At 43.2% G+C, this 17,557-nt stretch overlaps 1 protein-coding gene across 1 annotated transcript in view; it reads left to right on the top strand.

The window, feature by feature from the left end:
* Dcaf12 (DDB1 and CUL4 associated factor 12) overlaps positions 1–17,557 on the top strand; it is a 32,742-nt gene that overhangs the window by 4,726 nt on the left and 10,459 nt on the right. Inside the window, exons 3-6 of the mRNA XM_013026664.1 lie at positions 7,146–7,352; positions 9,214–9,274; positions 14,914–15,107; positions 16,656–16,721. Of these exons, the coding sequence (XP_012882118.1) occupies positions 7,146–7,352; positions 9,214–9,274; positions 14,914–15,107; positions 16,656–16,721 (528 nt within the window). The remainder of the gene's footprint in view (positions 1–7,145; positions 7,353–9,213; positions 9,275–14,913; positions 15,108–16,655; positions 16,722–17,557) is intronic.

Genomic DNA, 17,557 nt, shown 5'->3' with positions numbered 1-17,557 from the left:
AAAAAGCTGGAAGTGGTGCTGTGGCTCAAGTGGTAGAGTGCTAGTCTTGAGCTGAAGAGCTGAGGGACAGCGTCACGGCCCAGAGTTCAGGCCCCACAACCGACAAAAAGAAAAGACATCTTAAGGTAGAATCTATAGGTGATGATATGCTCAGATTTAATCTTTTGTTAAAAATTGATAATAATACCTTTAGCCTGGGTGGTTGGAAAGGTGCTAAGGTGAATATTAAGGAGCAGATTGAAAGAGAAGGTGAATTCCATTTTATGTTTTCTATCAATTAGTTGACATTTGGGGGAAAGTAAAGATTGAATTATGTGGTTTTAGGAATCATTCATATACTAGGGATTATTGAGATTGTTATATTACTATTCAGGAGGAGGCATTCTTGGCTTGAGTCCTTTGAACCTTTCCTAAAATTGTACAATTTGTACTGTACATACGTTTTCTAGGAAGGATTATGGAGGTGGCCCTTAATTTTCATTAGATTTTCAAAGGGAGTGCTGTATTTTTAAGCATTCTATCATTGAGTCTATATCCACAGACACACAGACCGAGTTTGTGATATTTATATGTGGATTTCCCATTATCAATACCCACCAGCCAAAGACTACAGGGACCTACTTTTTTTTTTTTAGTCATGGGGCTTGAATTATTGTCTTGGGTGCTGTCCTTAAGCTGAAGAGCTTGACTTAATCATCAGAAAACTGGAAGTGGAACTGTGGCTCAAAGTGAAAGAGCACTAGCCTTAAACAACTCAGGGACAGCACTGAGACCCTGAGTTCAAGCCCCATGACCAACAAATATATTTTAAAAAATTAAAAAGGACAGGAAGCCTCATGAAGTTCTTAAATTTCAAGGTGTTTCATAAATGAAGCCTAGTGGGGAAAACAATGTAAATTCATATAGCTCCCCTACCTCATACCAAGATTAATTCTTATAGTCAGACAGTAAAAGGGCAGGTGGGCAGTCTAAGTCTGTTGAAAGAGAATGAAGTTGGGGGTAGTGTGTAAACCCATAATCCCAGCTATTTCAAAGGCTGAAGCAGATAAATCCTATTTCAGGCCAGTCCAGGCCAAGTCAGTTATAATCTATCAGCAAAACTCTGTATCACAAACAATTTAAAAAAGGGTGGGGGAATGGCTGAAAGTCCCCCCCCCAAAAAAAAAACACAAAAGAACAAATTCAGATAGGGTAGAAAAATAACAGCAATCAGGAGTCTTTCCCTCCTTCCTTGCTTCCCTCCTTCCTTCCTTCCCTCCTTCCTTCCTTCCTTCCCTCCTTCCTTCCTTCCTTCCCTCCTTCCTTCCTTCTTTTCTTCCTAACTGCCTTCCTGCCTTCCTGCCTTCCTGTCTTCTTTCCTTCCTTTCGCCAGTCCTGGGGCTTGAACTCTGGGCCTAGACTCTGTCCCTCAGCTTCTTTTTACTCAAATCTAGCACTCTACTACTTGCCACAGCACCATTTCCAGCTTTTTCTGTTTCTGTGGTACTGAGGAATCAAACCCAGGGCTTCATGCATTCTAGGCAAGCACTCTACCATTAAGTCACATTCCCAGCCCCCATTCTATATTTCAAATCAAGACAATAAGTGCAAAGAGAGTCAAGACCAAAAACAAGACTGAAAGTGAAAACATGGCTCAAGAGGTAGAGTGCTAGCTTTGGGAACCAAGCAAGCAAGCCTGGAAAGTGCAAGGCCCTGAATTTCAACCTTCCTAACTACCAAACAACAACAACAAAAATCAGATATCTTGCAATTTATGCCAAGGAAATAATAATGAGTAAACAGATTTTTTCTTTTCTTTCTTTTTTTACTTTTGAGGTTGGTGTCAAACCCCTACTTGGAAGACCATCTTGCCTCAGCCTCTCAAGTAGGTGGGATTACAGATTACTACATTTGGATCTATATCCATGGCATATCATGGTATATCATGGCATTGCCATGAGGTGTGCTTTGTGCCAGTCCTAGAGCTTGAACTCAGCCTGGATGCTGTCCTTGAGTTTTTTAGGCTTACGGCTGGTGTTCTACCACTTGAGCCAATAATCTACTTCTGGCTTTTGGTAGTGAACTGAAGATAAGAGTCTCACAGACTTTCTTGCCTGGGCTAGCTTTAAACTGTAGTCCTTAGATCTCAGCCTCCAGAAGAGTTAGGATTACAGGTGTGAGCCACTGGTGCCTAGCACCACAATTTTTTTTTTTTTTTTTTAAGAGTGGGGGGGAGAAGGTCCTGGTGTTTGTATTCAGGGCTTGGGCACTGTGCTTGAGCTTCATTTGCTCAAGGCTATCATTCTACTACTTGAGCCACAGCTCCACTTCCAGCTTTCTTTTTTTTTGTATTTTAGTGGAGATAAGAATTTCATAGCACTGGGAATGAGGCTTAATGGTAGAGTGCCTGCTTAGCATGCATGAAGTCCTGGGTTCAATTCCTCAGTACCACATAAACAGGAGGAGCCTGAAGTGACACTATGGCTTAATTGGCAGAGTGCTAACCTTGAGCAAAAGCAGCTCACTGACACCCACCCCTGAGTTCAAGCCTCAGAACTGGCAATAAAAATAATAATTGTATAGACCTTTCTGCCCAGGCTGGCTTTGAACCTTACTTTTCAGATCTCCTGAGTATCTAGGAGTTGGTATGAGCCAACACTGCCTTGCTGTAAGTTCTTTTTAACATCTTCTTACCTCTAAACCTCCTCCCTTCCTATGGTATAGGTGGTTCCTTAACTGGAATAAGCAGTTACATCAAAATTGTTTTTTTAGGGGCTGGGAAGGTGGCTCAGTGGTAGAGCATTTGCCTTGCATGCTCGAGGCCCTGGGTTCGATTCCTCAGTACCACATTAAAAAAAAAGCCGGAAGTGGTGCTGTGGCTCAAGTGGTAGAGTGCTAGCCTTGAGCTGAAGAGCTGAGGGACAGTGCCCAGGCCCAGAGTTCAGGCCCCACGACTGGACCCCCAAAATATTTGTTTTTTTTAAGCCGGGCACCAGGGCTCACGCCTGTAATCCTAGCTACTCTGGAGCCTGAGCTCTGAGGATCACAGTTCAAAGCCACCCGGGCAGGAAAGTCCTTGAGACTCTTATCTCAAATTAACCATCAGAAAACGAGAAGTGGCTCTGTGGCTCAAGTGTTAAAGTGCTAGTTTTATGCAAAAAGAACCTGAGGGACAGTGACAGTGCCCTGGCTCAGAGTTCAAGCTCTAGGACTGGAGGAAGGAAGGAAGGACTCCTGATTTCTGTTATCTTTCTTTTTTTTTTTTTGTCAGTCGTGGGGCTTGAACTCTAGGCCTGGGCGCTGTCCCTCAGCTCTTCAGCTCAAGGCAAGTGCTTTACCACTTGAGCTACAGCGCCACTTCCGGCTTTCTGGTGGTTTATTGGAGATAGGAGTCTCACGGTCTCTCCTGCCCGGGCTGGCTTTGAACTGCTATCCTCAGATCTCAGCCTCCTGAGTAGCTAGGATTACAGGCGTGAGCCACCAGTGCCCAGCTTGATTTCTGTTATCTTTCTACCCTATCTAAACTTGTTCTTTTATTTTTGGGAGGGGGGGCTTTGCTCCCCCACCCTTTTCTTTTTTCTTTTTTTTTTTTTTGATCTGGTCATGGGGCCTGAACTCTAGGCCTGGGCCCTGTCCCTCAACTCTTCAGCTCAAGGCTAGCGCTCTACCACTTGAGCCACAGTGCCATTTCCAGCTTTTTTCTTTTTTCTTATATGGTGCTGAGGAATCGAACCCAAGGCCTCTGGCATGCAAGGCAAGTACTCTACCACTGAGCCACCTTCCCAGCTCTCCCCCACTGTGTTTGTGTAGTTTTGCTGGACTGGCCTGAAATATGATTTATCTGCTTCAGCCTTTGGAATAGCTGGGATTATGGGTTTGTACACTACCCCCAACTTGAAATTTAAAAACTTCATGAGGCTTCCTGTCCTTTTTAACTTTTTAAAATATATTTGGTGGTTATGGGGCTTGAATTCAGGGTCTGAGTGCTGTCCCTGAGTTGTTTAAGGCTAGTACTCTCACTTTGAGCCACAGTTCCACTTCAGTTTTCTGATGATTGTGAAGTTAAATATCTAATGGGCTTTGCTGCACTAACTAGCTGTCTTCAAACCAAGATTCTCAGATCTCAAGCCTCCTAAATGGCAAGGATTATAGGTGTGAGCTACCAGTGCCCAGATTCTTGTCTTTTTTTTTTTTCTTGTCATGGAGCTTGAATTCTGGGCCTGGGCACTCTTCCTGAGTTTCTTTTGCTCACCAGGGCTCTACTATTTGAGCCACAGTGCCACTTCCTGCTTTGTTTGAATAGTTTGTTAGAGATAAGAGTCTCATGGAGTTTCCTGCCTGGGCTGGCTTGGAACCATGATCCTCAGATTGCAGTCTCTGAGTAGCCAGGTGCCCCGCTTCCTGTCCTTTTTTTGGATAGGAAGTTTGTTTAAGGCAAGTCTTACATAGCCAAAGCAGGCTTCAAACTCAAAATCTTCCCTCTGCTTCCTGAGTGTGAGGACTGGAAGTGTGTGCCACTACACCCAACAGTCTTTGAGCACACCATTTACATATGTCTATATACCCATATTCTTGTAGAGAGGTGCCTGCTAGTCTTGTATGTTTCTGAGCACCAGCCTTTGCCTGCTTTTCCTCCTCTGCCATGCAGTGTGAGAGGCAGGAAGCTAGAGTCTCAGGCTCACCTTGCCCTATTGCCAGTTCCTGGCAAGGATCCCAGTAGGTTAATATGGAACAGCCGCTTCTGAGATGTGTTACAGGGATCTGCATGAAGCCTTGTTGGCCCCTTGTCAGAGAGCATGAAGAGTAATTCTTTGGCAGGTCATCCTTATCCTTGTCGCTTCCCTTAAAGAAGCACATCTTTGTCATTTCTCTGCAAAGATGTGAGGTTTAGGATGTGATCTTGGTTTTCAGAACTTTATACAGACTCAGTTCTGTGTTTCCATCTCCTAGATTTAATTGTTCTTAGTTTTTGTTTCTTTTTTTTTCTTTTTTTTCCCCGCCTGTTGTGGGGCTTGAACTCAGGGCTTGGGTGTCGCCCCAGAGCCTCTTTGTGCTCTAGGCTAGAGGTCTGCCACTTGAGCCACAATATTTTCTAACTGGAAACTGAAATGGAGTTTCAACTATGTTTACAATAGAATAATTTTGGTGATGGTTATGATTCTAGCTTGCTTTGCTTGCTTGTTCAGTGGCACTTTATCACATGAACCATGCTTCCACCCTTCCAGTCCCACTTTTTGCTGGTTATTTTAGAGATAGACTCTAGTGAACTTTCTGCCCAGGCTGGCCTCAAACCTTGATCCTCTGACTTCAGCCTTCTGGGTAGGATTATAAGCATGATTATAGCGTGCCTTTTTATATTTTAAAGTTGAGTTATCAAGGAGAAACTTGAGTTTCTCCTTGTGGACATCCTATGCAAGCAGCAAAAGTACTTATACATTGCTTCACTGTGACCGTTGCTAAGATTTTTCTTTTCTTGGAAGTAAGGATCTTGATATGTTGAACTTGATATGTTGATCAGACTGGGCTTTCGAACTGAGCTTAAACACTTCTGCTGCCTCAGCCTCTTGAGTAGCAAAACTATGAACACTAGCCATTGTATGGGGCAATGAGGGGATTGTTGTTTTATCTCTTGTTCGTAGTTACATTTAGCCTCTAGAACAATACTGGCAAATGGATGAGTGAATGAAAAATTGAACCATTAAATCACACAGAGAGTTTAGTAATAGTTCATTGGGGATGAAGTTCCTTCTCTAAGACTGATCTTTTCCATAAAATATCTCATAATGGGGCTGTGAAGATGGCTCAGCAGTAGAGTGCTTGCCTTGCATTTATGAGGCCCTGGGTTTGATTCCTCAGCACCACATAAACAGAAAAAGCTGGAAGTGGCACTGTGCTTCAAGTGGTAGTGTATTAGCCTTGAGCTGAAGAGCTCAGGGCTACAGCGCCCAGGCCTAGAGTTCAAGCCCCATGACCCACCAAAAAAAACCCCACAACCCCCCCAAAAAAAAACAACTCATAAAACATGAGTTATATCTTGGAGAGTGAATAAAGGTGAGATTGATAGAGATTTGAAGAAAGCCTGTCAAGCAAAGACAGAATAGTGTGTGTGATAGATAAATCTGGAGTCATTCTAGAAGTCCTAGTAGAATTAATATGTATGTTTAATAGGGACTATGAGATGTTCAGAGACTTATATTTTATTTACAAGTTTCCTTTTATATAAGGAGGATTAGATGCCCAGGGTGACAAAAAGCTTTGTTTTGGTCTGGCTCTTTTGTCCACAGACTAATATAAGGCCTCTTTGAAGCCATCTATGGTCCTAAGTAGGTTTGTTTTGTTTTTCTTTGATTGATTGATTTTTTATTTAGTTAGTTTTTTGGTTGGTCATGGGTCTTCACTCTGGGCCTGGGCACTGTCTCTCAACTCGTCAGCTCAACACTATTGCTCTACCACTTGAGCCACAGTGGTTTTCTGGTTGTTAATTGGAGATTGGAGTCTCATAGACTTTCTTGCCTGCCTGGGCTGGCTTTGAACTGCGATCCTCAGATCTCAGCCTCCTGAGTAGGATTACAGGCATGAGCCAACTGGTGGCTGGCTTTCTTTAGTTTTTTTTGTTTTCTTTTGGTTGGTAGTGGGGCTTGAACTCTGGGCTTGGGTGCTATTCCTGTGTTCTTCAGCTCAAGGTGAGCACTCTACCACTTGAGCCACAGAGCCACTTTGGTTTTATAGTGGTTAAAAAAAAAAGTCTCATGGACTTTCCTGCCTGGGCTGGCTTTGAACTGTGATCCTCAGATCTCAGTCTCCTGAGTAGCTAGGATTACAGGCGTGAACCACTGGCGCCCAGCTCTTTCTTTAGATTTTTGAGACTAGAGTCTCACTTTATAAGCCCAAGGTGGCATCACATTACTTTTCCTCCTGCCTTAGTTTCCTGAGTGCTGGAATTTATAAACATATACCATCATACCCAATCTGGGCAGAATTTACTATTTATTATCTATCTGTTCATGTCATGGTAGCATTTATATTTCTGTTTAACATGATGTTATATTTATTTTCATGTTTCATTTGACATGTACATTTGGTGACTGACAAATGAATGTTTGCATCCAGTTAGCCAGGTGAAATAGAAATTGTATTTATTTTTGTGCATCCTTCTTCTCTTGTAGCTATTTGTAGTAGATGTTCAGACAAGCCAGATCACCAAGATCCCTATTCTGAAAGACCGGGAACCTGGAGGTGTGACCCAGCAGGGCTGTGGTATCCATGCAATCGAGCTGAATCCCTCAAGGACATTGCTGGCCACTGGAGGAGACAACCCTAACAGTCTTGCCATCTATCGACTGCCTACACTAGATCCTGTGTGTGTAGGCGATGTAAGTTTTCCCATTGGTTGTAGTTTTTAAACATTGCCTAGTATGAACTCCTTTTCCTTCTAGAAAGGAATGATGTTCTCTAGATTTCTTTCACCTGTAAATATGAAGGTGAAGGGGTATAAATAGCAGAGTAGGGACTGAACTCCATAGACATGTTTTTATTTAATTAATTTATTTATTTATTTTGTTGGTCGTGGGACTTGAACTCTGGGCCTGGGCACTGTCCCTGCACTTTTCAGCTCAAGGTGAGTACTCTACCACTTCTGATTTTCTGGTGGTTTATTGGAGATAAGAGTTTCATTGGGGCTGGGAAGGTGGCTCAGTGGTAGAGCACTTGCCTTGCATGCCTGAGGCCCTGGGTTCGATTCCTCAGCACCACATAAGCAAAAAGAAAAATGCCGTAAGTGGCGCTATGGCTCAAGTGGTAGAGTACTAGCCTTGAGCTGAAGAGCTGAGGAACAGCGCCCAGGCCCAGAGTTCAGACCCCATGACTGGACCAAAAAAAAAAAAATGAGTTTCATGGACTTTCCTGTCTGTACAGGCTGGCAGATTTCAGCCTCCTGAGTGGCTAGGATTATAGGCATGAGCCAGTGCCTAACTTGTTTTTGTTTTTGGCAATACTACAGTGTGAAGGTTTTTTTGTTTTTTTTTTTTTTTTTTGGTCGGTCTTGGGGCTTGAACTCTGGGCCTGGGCGCTGTCCCTCCGCTCTTCAGCTCAAGGTGAGCACTCTACCACTTGAGCTACAACACCACTTCTGGTGGTTTATTGGAGATAGGAGTCTCATGGTCTTTCCTGCCTGGGCTGGCTTTGAACCGCAGTCCTCATATCTCAGCCTTCTGAGTAGCTAGGATTACAGGCATGAGCCACCATTGCCTGGCTGTGTTTTGATATAGGATTTCACTATGTTTACCAGGCTGGGCTTAGATTTGTAATCATCCTGCCTTTGCCCCTGACTGATGTGGATTTGCCACTGTCCCATGCTCACAGTTATTTAAAAACTGTTGTTGTTGTTTCTAAACAACTTCTTTTTCCTGACCTGGAGGTAGAGGAGCTCTGAGGTTGGATGAGCATATAACCCTGCAGGTGGCATGGCCCCAGGTAAGACTGTACAGTCAGGGTACTGCAGCTGTTAGGTGAACGTAGAGCCATATCAGCCTAAGTGGTCCAGTTCATATCCTAGTAATTGGGATATATCCTGAGCAGGCTGATGCACAGATTCTTGGCTATGTGGGTAGGATTCAGAGGCTGTAGAGGTTCTCTTGAGATACTGAAAGCCATCAGCAGGTTGGAGACCATCTGTACTGTGACCTGTTTCAGTTGCTAAGTAAGCTCAGAGAGGAGCTCCTTTAGTACAGAGACACAGGACATATTGTTTGCAACAAATATCAGCATGATGTTGGAGCAGTGGCAGGTCTGGGGTAGGAGCTCAAGTCAGCACTCACAGTCTATGAATCCTGGCACTCCAGCTGTATGATCATCACATAAGACCCTCCCCTTCTCCCCCCCTCCCTGTCCCCAGTCCTGGGGCTTGAACTCGGTCTGGGCACTGTCCCTCAGCTCTTCTGCTCAAGGCTAGTGCTCTAGCACTTGAGCTACAACGCCACTTCTGGTTTTCTGGTGGTTTATTGGAGATAAGAGTTTCACGGACTTTCCTACCCGGGCTGGCTTTGAACTGCGATCCTCAGATCTCAGCCTTCTCTGAGTAGCTAGGATTACAGGTGTGAGCCACTGTGCCTGGCCAAAGACATTTTTGATCAAACTTGTATGCTTTTTTAGGAGAGTTGAGTATAGTCCTTATTTTACTGATCCCTTTTTTTGTTTTCTTCTCTCTACCTCTTACTTTCTTTGCTCTGCTCTCAGGATGGACACAAAGATTGGATCTTTTCCATTGCATGGATCAACGATACTATGGCAGTGTCTGGTAAATTTAACTTTTTTTTTTAGGGGTTTTTGGCATGGTAGAAAGGGAGGGCTAGAGTTTGAAAAGCCATAGTAGTTGTAATAGCAATTAGTTCAGTAAATAAGAAAGATTGGCTAGAGGCCAAGATAGCTTGCTTCTAGTATTGGTTCTTTTTCTGACTTAACTGTAACTTTCAATAAATCATATTTGGGCATACTCTTATTTATTTATTTATGTTGGTAGTAGGGCTTGAACTCTGGGCCTGGGTGCTGTTCCTGAGCTCTTCAGTTCAAGGCAAGCATTCTGCCACTTGAGCCATAGTACCACTCCGGTTTTTCTCAGTGGTTTATTAGAGATAAGAGTCTCATGGACTTTCCTGCCTGGGCTGGCTTTGAACCGCTATCCTCAGATCTCAGTCTCCTGAGTAGCTAGGATCACAGGCGTGAGCCACCAATGCCCGGCAGTATTGTCTTTGGTACTTAGTATGATCATCTTACCACTTATCTGTCAATCACATATATGATGATCAGCCCATAGGTAATATTGCCAGTGATATTTTAGCCATTTTAGTTTGTGTGAATATATTCTGTGAAATTTTCACAACAATAAAGATGACTAACAATCCTTCATGTGCTTGTCTTATGGTGCTGGGGATATGATCCAGCACCTTTCCTGGGCTGGGCAAATGCTGTACCATTGAGCTGTATCCCCAGTTCAACCCATTTCTCAGAATGTATCCCCATTGTTAAAGCGATGCCTGGTTGTACTTGTTAGGCAGTATTGATACTGGCATCAACCCTTGAGTATTCTACCTCAGAATCAGAAGACTCAAATTCATCATCTCCCTTTCAAAATTCGTCCCTCTGGGGCTGGGAAGGTGGCTTAATGGTAGACTGCTTGCCTAGCGTGCATTAAGCCTTGGGATCGATCTCTCATTACCACATACACAGAAAAAGCTGGAAGTGGCACTGTGGCTCAAGTAGTAGAGCACTAGCCTTGAGCAAAAGAAGCTCAGGGACACTGCCCAGGCTCTGAGTTCAAGCCCCAGGACTGGCAAAAAAGAAAAAAAATCATCCCTCTTTGTCATGGAGTTTTATTAGTAAATACGTGCTCTCAACTATCTTCACTCAAGGCTAGTGTTTTACCACTTGAGCCACAGCTCACTTCTGGCTTTTTGGTGATTAATTGGAGATAAGAGACTCATGGACTTTCCTGCTTGGGCTGACTTCAAGCCAGGATCCTCAGATCCTGACTTCTTGAGTGGTTAGAATTACAGTGCTCTACCACTTGAGCTACTAATATCTGGCTTAACACTCCTATTCACTCAGGTGCCATAGCCAGGGAACCAAAATTTGTCTTAGCCTTTTCAGTCTCCTTCATTACCAAGCCCTATTGATAACTATTTTATATAATAACACTTAAATGTATCACCTTCTTTTCTGCTTTCTCAAATACTTTCTGCTTAGTCTAGTCTTACCTTTTCCAATGCAGTCTTCATGTGGCTGCCAGATTAGTACTTGAAATAATTTCCCCATACTGTATAAGAAATACATGTTTGATAATAGGAATTTTTTACACTCTTTTATTTTGGTAGTAGAAGGATTTGAACTTTCAGAGCCTAATGCTTGGTAGGCTGGCACTCTACTAGTTGAATAATGCCTCCAGCTCTGCTTTTTGCTGATAATTTTGGAGATGTTGTCTAGTGAGTTTTTCTGCCACTTGTGCCCAGGCCCCCAGTACTTTATTTTATTTTGATATGGATCTTAGCAAGTTGCTAGGCTGGTCTTTCGCCTCATCCTCCTGAGTAGCTGAGATTACAGGCCTGTGCCACTACGCCTGACTCAACATTTTTTCTTTTTCTGTTTTTCTTTTTCTTTTTTTTCTTTTTCTCTTTTTCTTTTTTTCTTTTTCCTTTTTCTTTTTCTCTTTCTTTTTCCTTTTTCTTTTTCTCTTTCTTTTTCTTTTTCTTTTTGTGGGTCATGGGGCCTGAACTCTGGGGCCTGGGTGCTGTCCCTCAGCTCTTCAGTTCAAGGCTAGTGCTCTACCACTTGAGCCATAGTGCCACTTCCGGCTTTTTTTGCTTATGTTGTGCTGAGGAATCGAACCCAGGGCCTCATGCATGCAAGGCAAACATTCTACCACTGAGCTACCTTCCCAGCCCCTCAACATTTTTTCATAATGAAACTCTGTTTTCCAACGTTAATTCATTTTATTCTCCAAAATGCTACTCAAGGGAAAGTGGAAAAGCTAACCAAAAAAGCAGAAGGAAAAGTTTTAATAGGTTCTTTCTTCCATAGCAACAAGGCTTTTTCTAACAATCTTTCATTAGTGCATATACTGTACGCTTTTGTTGCATACAGTAAAACAATAGCTTCTATGTAGTGCTACTCAATTTTCAAAAATACATAAGATTTTGACCTTGCCTGCAGAGATAAATTTAAGAAATCCTGCAGTAAGAATAGTAGTCATTACTTAAATACCAAAAATGATGCCTAAAGAGGTTCCTGTTGCTCCTGTAGAGCAATAGGAACTTAGTAAAACTTGTTTGCTTCCAGGGTCAAGTAATAGATGTCACTGCACATCATTTATAAACTTCAAATACAGATTGACAGCTTTTCTTTTTTTTTGGGGGGGGGTCCGGTCATGGGGCTTAAACTCTGGGTCTGGGCGCTGTCCCTCAGCTCTTCAGCTCAAGGCTAGCGCTCTACCACTTGAGCCACAGCACCACTTCCGGCTTTTTTCTTTTTGCTTATGTGGTGCTGAGGAATCGAACCCAGGGCCTCATGCATGCAAGGCAAGCGCTCTACCACTGAGCCACCTTCCCACCCCAACAGCTTTTCTTTTTCCTTTTTTTTTTTTTTTTGGTCGGTCGTGGGGCTTGAACTCTCTGCTTGGGCACTGTCCCTGCGCTCTTCAGTTAAGGCAAGTACTTTACCACTTGAGCCACAGCGCTACTTCCGGTTTTCTAGAGATGAGTCTCACAGACTTTCCTGCCTGGGCTGGCTTTGGACTTTCCTGCCTGGGTTGGCTTTGAACTGTGGTCCTCAGATCTCAGCCTCCTGAGTAGCTAGGATTATAGACATGAGCCACCGGTGCCCAGCTTCTAAGCTTTTCCATAATAAAAGTTTGAAGGAGGAATATGAGATTGAAGTATATACAAAATAATCACCTAGTATTTAGGAGTGTAATTCACTGGTAATGGGCTTGTGTGCTCCAGGTTTCATAGCACCACAAAATGTAGTAAAACACTCTTTTATGTACCTCATAATCCAACATTATGAACACTTGTGGCTCTCCAAATATACCATTCTCTATAGCCTTTTTCTAGATTTTTATACATGCTGAACCTCTGTTTGAGTCCCTTCTCATAAGCCTTACACAAATAAATGGGATGCTACTTTTACCATCTTGGACATTGTTTTACTCTTATATTCAGGAGATTTGCAGTGTGGGAATGGTTGCTTTCTGGTCTTAAGAGAGTTGGCAAGGGCTGGGAAGGTGGCTCATTGGTAGAGCGTTTGCCTTGCATGCCTGAAGCCCTGGGTTCGATTCCTCAGCATCACATAAGCAAAAAGAAAAAGTCGGAAGTGGCACTGTGGCTCAAGTGGTAGAACGCTAGCTTTGAGCTGAAGAGCTGAGGGACAACACCCAGGCCCAGAGTTTAGGCCCCAAGACCGGACCCAAAAAAAAAAGAGAGAGAGAGAGAGAGTTGGCAAAGCCAGGCGCTGGTGGCTCATGCCAACCAAAAAATAAAAAAATAAAAAAGAGTTGGCAAATAATTTTACTAGGAAAGATTTTCTTTTTTGCTTTGTTTTGTTTTGTTAATCATGGGGCCTGAACTCTGGGCCTGCACACTGTCCTTCAGCTCTTCAGCTCAAGCTAGTGCTCTACCACTTGAGCCACAGCGCCACTTCCAGCTTTCTAAGTGGTTTATTGGAGATAGGAGTCTCACTGGACTTTCCTTGCCCAGGCTGGCTTTGAACTATGATCCTCAGATTCAGCCTCCTGAGTAGCCAGGATTACAGGCGTGAGCCACCACCATCTGGCTGGGAAAGAAACTTTTGAGTTGTGCTAAGGTTTATATTTTGTTGTGTTTTTAAGACAAAATTTCATTGGCCTCAAACTCACAGTTCTGCTTCAGCCTCTTGAGTTCTGAGATTATAGATGAGAATCATGTCCAGCTGTACTCTTTTTTATGGCTATGAGCTTGCCATGTTGTTTAGCAATAATAAACACTTTTGTTTATGGGACCATTCTTAGATCAGAATTTAAACGTTGAAGGTTTTGTTGTGATTGTTTACCAAAAGCACAGTCAGAGCTTGCCACCAGCAATTTACCTTTTGTGTTTATATGCACGCATACATAATACTGGGGCTTGAATAATGGACCAGTGTACTTTCCTTTAATTTTTTTGTTGGAGACTGGCACTCTACCACTTATGCCACACTTCTGCTTCTGACTTTTTGGTGATTAATTAGAGATGAGTCTCAGACTTTCCTGCCTGGGCTAGCTTCCAACTCTGATCCTCAGATATTAGCCTCCTGAGCAGCTAGGATTTCAGGCATGAGTCACCAGTTCCTGACTTAAGTCTCTCTTAAAGGGATTGTAGCCACTGTAGATCGATGGGCTTCCCTGAAATTGAATATTAAATTTTTAGAGGAAGAAGTCTAAACAGGGTTTGGTGGTAAACACCTGTAGTCCCAATTTGAGGAGGTTGAGGCAAGAGATTTGTAAGTTCTATTCCAGTCTTGGCTAAATAGCAAGAAAGGGAGAGAGAAGGAAGTAGAGGGAGAGAAGAAGGGAGGGAGTCTATAATATCTCCTAGGTCAAGGCTTAGAAGTAAGTAAGGCCGGGCCCTAGTGACTCACACCTGTAATCCTAGGTATTCAGGAGGCTAAGACCTGAAGATTGCATGCAAAGCCAGCCTAGGCAGGAACTCCAGGAGACTCTTATCTCCAATTAACCACCACAAAGCTCAAAATAGTGCTGTGGAAAAGCACTGCCTTGAGGACAAAAGCTCAAGGCAATGCTCAGGTCCTGAGTTCAGGCCCCAGGATTGGCGTGCCAGCGCATGCACGCACGCGTGTGTGCACACACACACACATACGACTTAAATTCCTTTGATCTCCAACACCCTACTGTCCATTGGAAGTCAGGTATTAATATATGCCAAGTGACCTGAGCATTTTGCTTGGGAAGTTACCTGGTTTTATTAAGCTGTATAAAATTCTCTTTAACCATGTAGACTGTGTTTTAACTCTTAGACCTTAGTCAAATTGTCATCTTAGCATAACTATTGTCAGCATAGCTCTGTATTTAAGGGTAGACCACTTGGATAAGTTTCAGTATATATGAAGATGATGCTAAGAACTAAGAAAAGGGGCTGGGAAGGTGGCTCAATGGTAGAGCGCTTGCCTTGCATGCATGAGGCCCTGTGTTTGATTCCCCAGCACCACATAAGCAAAAAGAAAAAAAGCTGGAAGTGGCGCTGTGGCTCAAGTGGAAGAGCGCTAGCCTTGAGCCGAAGAGCTGAGGGACAGCGCCCAGGCCCAGAGTTCAGGCCCCATGACCAGCCCCCCCCAAAAAAAACTAAGAAAAACATACTTTGGTTCTGTGAGATTGTCCTGTGGAGCTTGACATCTGTGTTGCCTACTACACAGGTTCACGTGATGGTTCTATGGGACTCTGGGAAGTGACGGATGATGTATTGACCAAAAGCGATGCAAGGCACAATGTGTCACGGGTCCCTGTGTATGCCCACATTACTCACAAGGTCTTAAAGGACATCCCTAAGGAGAACACAAACCCTGACAACTGCAAGGTCCGGGCTCTGGCCTTTAACAGCAAGAACAAGGTACGAACTCACCAAGTGATCCCTATTTTCTTTAATTATGGCTTGGGAAATGCAATCTCTTCTCATTTGCCCATGAATGGAGTGCTTGCTGTATTCCTTGGTTCAAGGCTAGCATTCTACCACTTGAGCCACAGCTCCACTTCTTGCTTTCTTGGTGGTTAGTTATAGACAAGAGTTCCAGTCTTTCCTGCCCAGGCTAGCTTTTAACAAAGATCCTTAGATCTCAGCTTCCTGAGTAGCTAGGATTATAAGCATGAACCACTGGTGCCTGGCTTCTGAGCACTTCTTTTTTGTTTCATTTTAATGCGTTTTTTAATTGTAAAAATACTGTACAGAGGGGTTACAGTTACATGAGCAGGGTAATGAGTACATTTCCTTTCAAGCATTGTTGTCTCCTCCTTTATTTTTCCCCTACCATCCCTTCTCTCCCAACTGAGTACCTCTTAAAGGCTCAGGAATGCTGGCAAAGAATTATAACTGAGGCCAACCCCACCCCTTGGATTAATCTCTTATTTCTCTTGAGTGGACCATATTTGTGGGGTAACGTTGTACTTTCCCCAGACCAGTGTGACTTGACTCTCTCATGGTATGTCTTTATAGGTGCTCTATTTGGGGGGTGATTTTCATACTTGCCTATGAAAACACTCTGTGTGTGTGTGTGTGTGTGTGTGTGTGTGTGTGTGCCTGCCTATGAAAACACTGTGTGTGTGTGTGTCTCACACAGACTTTCTGCACAAACTGACTTTAAACTGGATCCTCAGGTCTCAGTTTCCTGTATAGCCAGGATGATAGGCGTGAGTCCCCCCCTTTTATTCCCCCCCCCAGCTTAAGTATTATGTTTCTTCTCATTCTTCTTTTCCCTTTCATTGCTACCAAGTCTTACCTAATTATTATGTCAGATCTGATGCTGAAGTTTTTTTTTTTTTTTTGGTCGGTTGTGGGGCTTGAACTCTGGGCCTGAGCGCTGTCCTTTAGCTCAAGGCAAGTGCTCTACCGCTTGAGCGGTGGTTATTAGAGATAAGAGTCTCATGGACTTTCCTGGCCTGGCTGGCTTTGATCTGTGATCCTCGGATCTCAGCCTCCTGTAGCTAGGATTACAGGCATGAGCCACTGACGCCCGGCAGATGCTGAAGTCTTAAATAGACAGAGCTAGAAAAGGCGAAAAGCTTTTGCAAAATCCGAATGAGGCCATAACTTGGAAAATTGTTACCTTAGCCTCCTCCTCCCATCCACATTTCTTTCCACTTACCAGCTGTCACATTGAGGATTAAGAAAACTGGGCTTCACTTGTGTGCTCTACTGCAACAGTACAACCAGGTGGTGGAGTAGGAACTTTTTCAATCATGAGTGCCTGTAGTATTGCTTGCGTAATAATACACTGTTCGGCTGTAGTCCATAGGGTGAGTTGATAGGTTGATAATTCCTGGTACACTCAATGGGAATATCATGGGATAGGAGAAGAGGACAGGAAGACCCCGTGCTTCAAGGTCTTCCCCTGCTTACTGTGGTACAAATTGAACTGTAACCTGTTTTTCATTGCTCTTGTAGGAACTAGGAGCAGTATCTCTAGATGGCTACTTTCATCTTTGGAAGGCTGAAAATACATTATCTAAGGTTTGATGAACATAATTTTTTTATTTTACCTAATGATTCCCCATATAGTTGTGTGTAGATTATTGTTGACTAACACACCTGTTTTCCAAAGGTTTGGGCATGTTATTGCACAGGACATTGAAATTCTGAGTCTGGCTTACTTCTTTTTTTTTTTTCCAACTTACTTTATTATTGTTTTAGAGGTGATTGACAGCAGAGTTATTTTACATACATCTGGAAATAAGTACATTTCCTTTTGCATCTGTTCCCTCATTCTCTCCTATTCCCTCTGTCCCATTTATTTCCACCCATGAGTTGCATAGTTCACTTTAATCAATGTCTGGTGCAGCCAGTGTGCTCTACTGCTGCACTTTTTTCTCTGATTCTGTGCCTTCCCCCAACCTTTCTCAGATGTGGATGTGAAATACACCATATGTAAGTTAAAGAATACAGAGTCAACAAAAAAAGAACAAACAGATTAAGTCCTTTGTTTTCATATCTTTGGAGTTTGTATATTATTTTATATACATATGAGGAGGTACTTGGGTATTGTGTCTCTGTGATTCTCTCCTAAGACTAATCCTCTTTTGGTCCCACTGTATGTGGGTATCTAGAATTCTGTGTAGTTTCTCATATCTCAGTATCTTTTTTTTTTTTTTTTTTTTGGTCAGTCATGGGGCTTGAACTCTGGGCTTGGGTGCTGTCCCTGCCCTCTTCAGCTCAAGGCAAATGCTCTACCACTTGAGCTACAATGCCACTTCCGGTTTTCTAGTGGTTTATTGGAGATAAGAGTCTCATGGACTTTCTTGCCCAGGCTGGCTTTGAACCGTGATCCTCAGATCTCAGCCTCCTGAGTA

Source organism: Dipodomys ordii, unplaced genomic scaffold (assembly GCF_000151885.1).
Source record: "Dipodomys ordii isolate 6190 unplaced genomic scaffold, Dord_2.0 Scaffold95, whole genome shotgun sequence".
Lineage (NCBI taxonomy): Eukaryota > Metazoa > Chordata > Mammalia > Rodentia > Heteromyidae > Dipodomys > Dipodomys ordii.
This window is presented reverse-complemented; position numbering and strand designations above follow the sequence as displayed.